Source organism: Pocillopora verrucosa, chromosome 9 (assembly GCF_036669915.1).
Source record: "Pocillopora verrucosa isolate sample1 chromosome 9, ASM3666991v2, whole genome shotgun sequence".
Classification (NCBI taxonomy): Eukaryota; Metazoa; Cnidaria; class Anthozoa; order Scleractinia; family Pocilloporidae; genus Pocillopora; species Pocillopora verrucosa.
The window spans coordinates 4,992,174-5,000,165 of record NC_089320.1 but is presented as its reverse complement, the minus strand read 5'-3'; the positions used below and the strand labels follow the sequence as shown (position 1 = coordinate 5,000,165).

Below are 7,992 nucleotides of genomic sequence, written 5' to 3'. Positions count from 1 at the left end.
GTTTCGAGCGTTAGCCCTGCGTCTGAGCGAATTTTGTAAACAGACTCTTTTTAATGCATTTATTTGTTTGTTTTTATTTGATTTTGGAGTTTGCTTACGGCGTACTAAGTCAATCTGTTATTCTGCTCGTGTCAGTTAAACGCGATCAGGTTTATTATGAGGATTAGAGAAATTATGTGGAGAAAATCTAACGAAATCTAACAATAGTTCTCGAAAACGTACTCAACAGCTCGAAATCGTCTTTTCGGAATTGTACAGAATCGGGCGGAAACGTTCAAATTTGGACGAAAAAGGAGAGCGTCTAAATTCGCATGGAAACGCCTGAACCGTTGTAAACAGACGAAATCCGGAAACGAATGAAAGCGTCCGAAATCGGTAGATGGCGTCTGAAACTAGACAAAAGCGTGTGAAATTGAACTAAAGCGTCCAGAAAATGGAGAATAGCATCCGAAAACGGACGAAGGCGTGTGAAATCGGATGATGGTTTCAGAATGAGACGGGAGCGTCTGGAAAGGGACGATAACATCCGAAATCGGGCTTGGTGTCCAAAATCGAACGATAGCGTCCGGAAACGTCTTAGCCAACCGATAAAGGGTAACCTATGAAAGCGGATGACAGCACACCTACGGAGGACAGGGTTTGCAATCTGTTGAGAGCTTTAATATTCAATATGAATAGTGTGTCCGAAATCATGCATTCTGGGTATTCGAAGTGGTGCATTGTGGGTATTGAACCATCATGGCGGCCATTCATGAAGTCGCGCCGGACGCCTTACCTTACTATGATCAAGGATACGATGATCCGGGGGTTAGAGAAATGGTAAGTTATTTAACTAGACCTGAAATGGATTTATGTTTATCTATCCACAGTTTTAGGGGAGATGTGACAACTTTTAGGCTTATAGTTATTCTGCCATTAAAGTCTCAAAGAATTAGATGCGCGTAGCATGTCCATCAGCGATGGGTTCTTCCTCCCGGTTTAAGTAAAGTTTAGGTCTAAGGTGACTCACCACACAATGCTGGTTCAAGTGGAGCTCCATTCAATTTGCTATTGCTTTGTTTCGAAGACGAGTGCCCAAAAATGTGTTTGGTCAGTGATTACTTTAGCTAGCAATCAGTGGCAATACGTGAAGTTGTTACTACTAGTCAAACACGATCTACCCCCTTTGCTCTTCCGTCGCAATCAGGTAAATCAGCTGGTTGAAGAAGAAACAAGACGTTACAGACCAACAAAGAATTACTTAGATTTCCTAGCTACTCCAGACTATGAGGCTTTTGAGGTAGGAGATGCGTGGTGAATGTCATTTCACGATGAAATAGTTTGTCCTTTAAGTTTTGTCACTCAACAATCAACCAAAACTAATTTATGTAACTCCTGTAATATTTACAGACGCCAATCTTGAAGAAAGAATTTGAAAGAATAAGCAAAAGACAACCAATGGACTTATTAAGCATGAAAAGGTGTTTATCTTAAATGAATGATATATACATTTCAATGAAATAATTGAGGTATTACATGACGGTAACCAGACATGTTACCCGAGAGTCATCTTGCCCGAAGTCATGTCACCCAAAACCTGAGTCAGGTTGCCTGAAATTTTTAGTTTTGTCACCCAAAAGAAAGAGTCAAATCACCCAAAGAAACAAATACTAAAAATATCAGAATTTCAATGTATGTTTGAGTAACGATTCTAAAAGTGTTGTTCCTTTCTAACAACAAAGGGAAGTGTTGTTGGTTGGTTTGTACTCATTTCTTACTCATTGACATTTTGTAAGCTTGAGAAACTCTTTCTTGGTCTCTAACAAGAAGACCTTGACTACACAGAAATTGATCATGTGGTCGGAATTGAAATATGTTTGAGCAACGATTCTAAAAGCATTGTTCGTTTCTAACAAAAAAGGGAAGCATTGTTTGTGTCTAACAACAAAATGAAGGGCTGACCTTTTACCGACCTGTCAAACAAGACAACCAACATTCATTTACCAGGTTTTTTCATCTGTTATTGTTAAGAAAGTCACAAATAGACACAACAGAACTTTACTTGTATGTTACACTGCATCCATGCATTTGTTGTTGTATATGTTGTTGTATAAACAAATAACACTTCCCTTCATGGTATTTTTAGAAACCAGGATAAAGTTTCTCAAGCTTATGAAACATCCTTGAGTAAGAAATGATTATATACCAAATGAACAATGCTTCATTTTGTTGTTAGAAACTAACAACATTTCCCTTCGTTAAAAGGAAGGAATAGCACTTTTAGAATCTTCATGGTGTTTTTGGAAACAACGAGTTCTTTAGTGATTAAAATTTCTCAACTTTATTGCCTATTTACAGTCTGAAATTCTGATGTTTTTGGTATTTGTTTCTTTAGGTGACTTGACTTTTTTTTCAGGTGACATAACTAAAATTTCAGGCAACATGACTCAGGTTTTGGGCGACATGACTTCAGGCAAGATGACTCTTGGGCGACTTGACTGTAAACCTACATGAGCTATCACTGATCAGAAACCTAACATTTGTTTTTGGATAAACCCACAGTTATTTTATGAACTAACTCGTGTTGTTGGTTAAACACTCCAGGACTTTGTCAATCACTGCCTTGGCTCATTATTTACAAATACCGTTGTGTCTTCTCTCAACATTCTACGTTGTATGTGGATTGTGTGAATGTTAATGATGGTTAGGTGACCCTCATGCTATGTTGTATTTTTAGATATGAACTACCCCAGCCAACTGCCAACCAGAAACATGATATTACATCTTGGACAGAAGCTGTGGAAAATTCCATGGCTCAACTTGAGCATCAAGCTGAAAGGTAATATTACCATATTGTTGCAGTACTGTATGACTTTTTCATTGTCTTCTGTGCGTTACATTTATCTCTGGTTGTCATTCTTGGTGCTGTGTACCATGAAATATTGTATAGAGTATGGTGATTATGGCTACTTATTGGATTTCTTATTTTTTCTGCGAGAGTTATCAAGTATGAAAATCATTTGGTATAACTAAACCCTTAACACCCTAACATTAGTATGGATATTCTCCATACTGTTCTCTTTACATTTCTGAAGTTGTTGAACAGGAGAATTTGTATGAAGATTTTAGATACATGAAAATTCACATATTTGCACTGTGGTGGAAAGATGAAATTAGGAGATCCTCGCAGCTAAGAACACTACTGAAACGAGTAGTTGTAAATAGGACCTGAAATTGACCAGCTCCCAGTTGGCTTGTTAGCTCAATTGGTAGAGCGCTGCACCGGTATCGCAGAGGTCATGGGTTCAAATCCCTTATGGGCCTGAAATTTTTTTCAGGTCCTATTTACAACTACTCGTTTCAGTAGTGTTCTTAGCTGCGAGGATCTCCTAATTTCAGGAGAATTTGTTTTACAATCAGTCAGTCTTAGTTTAATGTTTGATTCAGGAGTGAAATTTTAAGGAGAAGTTAGATGCTAGTCACTCTTTGGGGTTGAATGTTTAAGATGCAAATGGATTGTAAACTGATAATTTAATTTCATAAAAGTCCTTTAGTTTTCCAAATTATATGAAGTTTATCAGTATCAATGAAATGTATCTTTGTTACAGTAGATCATTTTCAGTGGGAGTAGCTTCTTTATTTTTGAGGATTTCTTTTAATAATGTATTTAATTCTTACATTTTCATGGTATCTTTCTTTCGTTTTAAGGATTGAGAATCTGGAGCTGTTGTCAAAATATGGCAGTGCTTCTTGGAGAATTCACAATGAAACTCTTACAAGAATACTGGCTCAACAGCAGAAGAAACTCACGGATATTAAGTAAATGGAAAAATATTTCGAGCCTTTTACTCCCAGACCTCATTAGGAATTCTCCTTACGATCTTCCTTACTATTCTTTTAAAGTCAGTTAAGAGAATCTGGTAGTCAATCAACTAAACTTCTCCAAATTGATATTTTTCTGTATTCTCATCACTTGTCTGCATGTTATTGTATCGATGTTGTAAGAATTAATTTTTTTCTTGGTCACTCATGCAATGTCCAATCTTTAATGTCATCATCTTTTTCAAACTGTTCTAAACAACAAGATTTGGTTCTTCTTTTGTCATAGAAAAGAAATTCAAGAGGTCAATTGGCAGCGTAAAACAGAGCAGGTAACCTCTTAGACAGCTCTATCCACTGTTAATGACTTTCAAGATAATTCTATTACATGTAGTATTACATTAAGTATGGCTTAAACTATTCTGCTTGTAGTGGATGATGATTTAGATGCAGAGTTTAGTAAAGGAACCATCATTTGATGCAGTGCATTTTTTCTTCCTTTGATTTATCAAGAGCTCATCTTTTGAAGTGCAAATAACTGACTGTAAATAGTAATGCATTCATGTGAAATGCATTTTCAATGTGTTTGATGTAAGGGGTGTGTTTTCATTAAACCTAAACCCTCTGATTGTTGATTCTCCCCTCTAGCTACTATACATTTCCTTGTAAATTGGTTATGAGAATTTGGTGTTTGATCATGGTAATATCTTGTACCTGATGAGTTTGAGAATTCTCACTACCTGTTTGCTGGATAATGTATGGATATTATGGAGAGAAGTTACATGTTAATCACTTCTAAGAGTTAGGGTCATGTGAATTTTAGCACAACTTCTAATTCGCCTTGTATTATACAATGAAATACCAGGCAACTTGAAAGGAGAATCTATCAGTCAATCATCCTTCAGCTAAGGCTTTTTTCAATACACCCCATCACTTGTCTGTGGAAAAAGACAGGAAGATAACTAGCTTGATTATTTAAATTTTTGTTTCTGTATTTTTTTGTGATAGACCAAAGCAGGAGAACAACTTCAACATTTGGAGCAAAGGTTTGCTTCAATTTTTTCTTTTTTATTTTTACAACAATATCAATACCTTTTTTTTTTTCTTACAGTTGGTTGATTTGTTAGCTCCATGATGTATATAGAATTGTTTGAATATGTTGTCCCTTTTCAGTTGGGTAGGGCTGGTAACAAAGAATTATGAAATAGAAAGAGCTTGTGCTGAACTTGAAGCAGAACTTGAAAGACTCAAACAGGAAAGTTAACAACATTAGGAAAGAACGTAAGTACTAGATTGTTTGTTACAAATTAGGTAATATACAGTTGCTGGGAAGACTGGACCCAACTTGAGAGAGTGAGAGAGCTACAGAAATTGAGTTTAGTGACAAACTTATATCAGTAAAAATCTGCATGCAATTCAGTTGTTGTAATGCTAACTAAATTTGCATTTTTAAACAACTGATCAAATTTTCTATTGGTTTATTGGCATGATGACCCACACTGGATCTTGGGAGAACACAAGAAAAGTTTGTAGAAATAGTATAAATAGTTGAAAGTACGATTTATTTCTTTCAAAAAATAACTATAGCAGTAAAAAATAGGTTTTTGGCAAATCAGAGTTCTCATGATACTTCATTTATTTCATTAACCCTTTAACTCTCATAAGTGACCAAGGTAAAATTTCTCCTTACAATATCAATACAATATCAACCAGATAAGTGATGAGAATAAAGAAAAAGATCACATTGGGGATGATTAGTTGATCCAATACTAAATTCTCTGAATTAACATCATAAGAATTTTATAGTTGACAGTAAGGAGAGTTACAAATGTAATCTGGGAGTTAAAGGGTTAAGTGTATGTTCCTTGCCTCATTTCCTCAAAAATTTTCATGAATCTTTGCTCCTTTATTGTTTTCTTGTGGTTTTCTCTTGAATTCAGTGTTTTAGAAGTACTTTCTAATTGCAGTTCATTAATTTGCACTTTAAAAGGGAGGCCTGGGGTGAAATTAGGTAAACATATATGAGACCTATTGACTTGAGCACAGGAAAATGTGATGATTCATCTCCTCACAGAAACAATGAGTACATCATACACACATTTAAATATATGCCTGAGTCATTTTTCCAGTCAACAGATAGGGCTTGGCTTGGAGAAAGGAACCTATTTTGTAGCACAAAAATTTTTTTTTTTGGGGGGGGGTTGGGTGTATGGAAATTTTGTAGGTTGTCCTTAATCCCACAAAAAAAAAAAAAAAAAAGCATTGCAGAAATTTTACACCTTCTTTCAAAGTAAAAACTCATATCAATCATCAATTTGTACTCCTTATAGTGGGACTCTCTTGAGTTATGTTGTTGAGGGGAAGATTTCGTTTCATCAACTGAGTTAATAGTGAAAATTGGCCACCGTGAAGAGATTTGAAGCTGACGTTTCAAATCTCCCCCACCAACACAGCACCACAGTTTCTTCAGAAACTTACCTCTCCCCCTTGTTTTCAATTTTACTTTACACAGGAGCCGACCAGGCAGATACTCAGTTCAAAGCTCAGTGAAGTGATGGAATCAGTTAAGGAATTTGTCAAGTTGCATCCAGTTATTCCAATAAACAAGACAGAAGAAGGAAAAATGACACGCTTCTACACAATTGTTGTCACGTACTTTAATATCTATGGCTCATCGAGTTAGAGTGATGCGCAAGTTTGTTTTTTCAAGCATGAATTTTATACTCACAACATACAGCAAATGTTTGTCTTTGTTATATTTGTTACTGCTAGTTGTCAACCGTAGGCGTGATTTCCTGTTGTTGTTTACTCTAGAGGTGCATTAATTTATTGTAGCAAAACAAAAGTAAACAAACGTTTAATGTACAAACCAGTCCCTCTGTTCACTGTTTTCTTTTTCCATTCCTTTCCTTCTGATTTCTTTTTTCTGGTTTCTTTTGGTGAATAAATTTATTTTAAGCTTGATTTACTTGCTTTGTGACGAGAATAATAAAATTTTTCTGGTTTGGGTGTGTTCAACTTTATCTCAGCAACACCCCACTGTGATCCCACTGTAATCACAGTGAAGTTAAAAAAACCTATGATCTAAAAACTTTTAACCCTTTAACTCTCATGAGTTTCTCCTTACAATATCAATACAATGTCAAGTAGATAAGTGTTGAGAATAAAGAAAAATATCAGTTAGGGGATTATAAGTTGATCCAATGCCAAACTAACACCACACGAACTGTTTGGCAGACAGTAAGGAGAATTACTAATGAGATCTTGGGAGTCAAAGGGTTAAAGCAAATGGACGCTCAACTATTGCGTGAAAGGGAGAGAAACGCTATTCGATCAAGCGGCTACCTGCTCCTTATGCCGTTCACGTGAACCGTTTTTCAGTTTTCATAGGCTCCTTGTGAAATATACCTCTGTTTTGAATGGCTGACGTGATTTCTTTGGTTTTTGGCTACAGAACGGTTAATCGAGAAGCGCAATGACACGCAATTTATTTTTAAACCCTCGCTAATAAGGAAGTGTCGTCTTTCTCAAAGCTGGTGGTACCCTCGCGTGATTGATAAGCGCCCTTAATTTCCTTTGAAGGTCATGGAAAGTTCTGCTAAGGTTTTGGGAACGTGTTGCGCGTGGGAAGATATGTCAATTCTTAAAATTGGCTCAAGTCTTGTCATGATTGGATACTTTTTCAACACATGGGCTTTTAATGCTAATGGAGAACCGTTTGGCATTCGTTCGTGTTACCCTGATTTGACAACGACGTTTCGTCTGATCTCAGTGCAATTTGCTACAAAATCCTACAAGTTCTTTTCAGTACGTTTGGTAAAAATAAACGTAAATTCTTTAGCAATAAATTTAAACGTTGAGCAGAATTGGAAACCGTTAAAGGAGCGGAGCAATTCCAAATTGGATTGAAACCAGGTTGTGATCTTAATTTCTGAGTGTGAGGTTTATGACAACAAAGTACTTGAATCAGTATCATATTGCCTGATTTATAATGGGAACTCCTTGTGTGATGTAAAACAAACGAACAAGTATTAAAAATTTGTAGTCATTCAAAACATAAGCCAAGTGACACATCAGAAGGTGCTTTCTGATGATTTCTCTCAGTATAAACCTTCGGTATTTTGGCTAGGGAGTATTAATTTTCTTAATTGGTTATTTTGCTACCGCGTAAAGGTTATCAACGACAGAAAAATT

At 36.0% G+C, this 7,992-nt stretch overlaps 1 protein-coding gene across 1 annotated transcript; it reads left to right on the top strand.

The window, feature by feature from the left end:
* The first annotated feature begins 712 nt into the window (after positions 1 to 712).
* Positions 713 to 6,750, top strand: LOC131787499 (pre-mRNA-splicing factor SPF27). Its single transcript, XM_059104601.2, has 9 exons — positions 713 to 819; positions 1,187 to 1,279; positions 1,390 to 1,460; positions 2,717 to 2,818; positions 3,688 to 3,798; positions 4,088 to 4,130; positions 4,807 to 4,844; positions 4,972 to 5,079; positions 6,311 to 6,750. The coding sequence occupies exons 1-8, from the start codon at positions 739 to 741 to the stop codon at positions 5,060 to 5,062; spliced, it is 630 nt and encodes a 209-aa protein (XP_058960584.1). The 5' UTR covers positions 713 to 738; the 3' UTR covers positions 5,063 to 5,079; positions 6,311 to 6,750.
* The last annotated feature ends 1,242 nt before the right edge of the window (positions 6,751 to 7,992 follow it).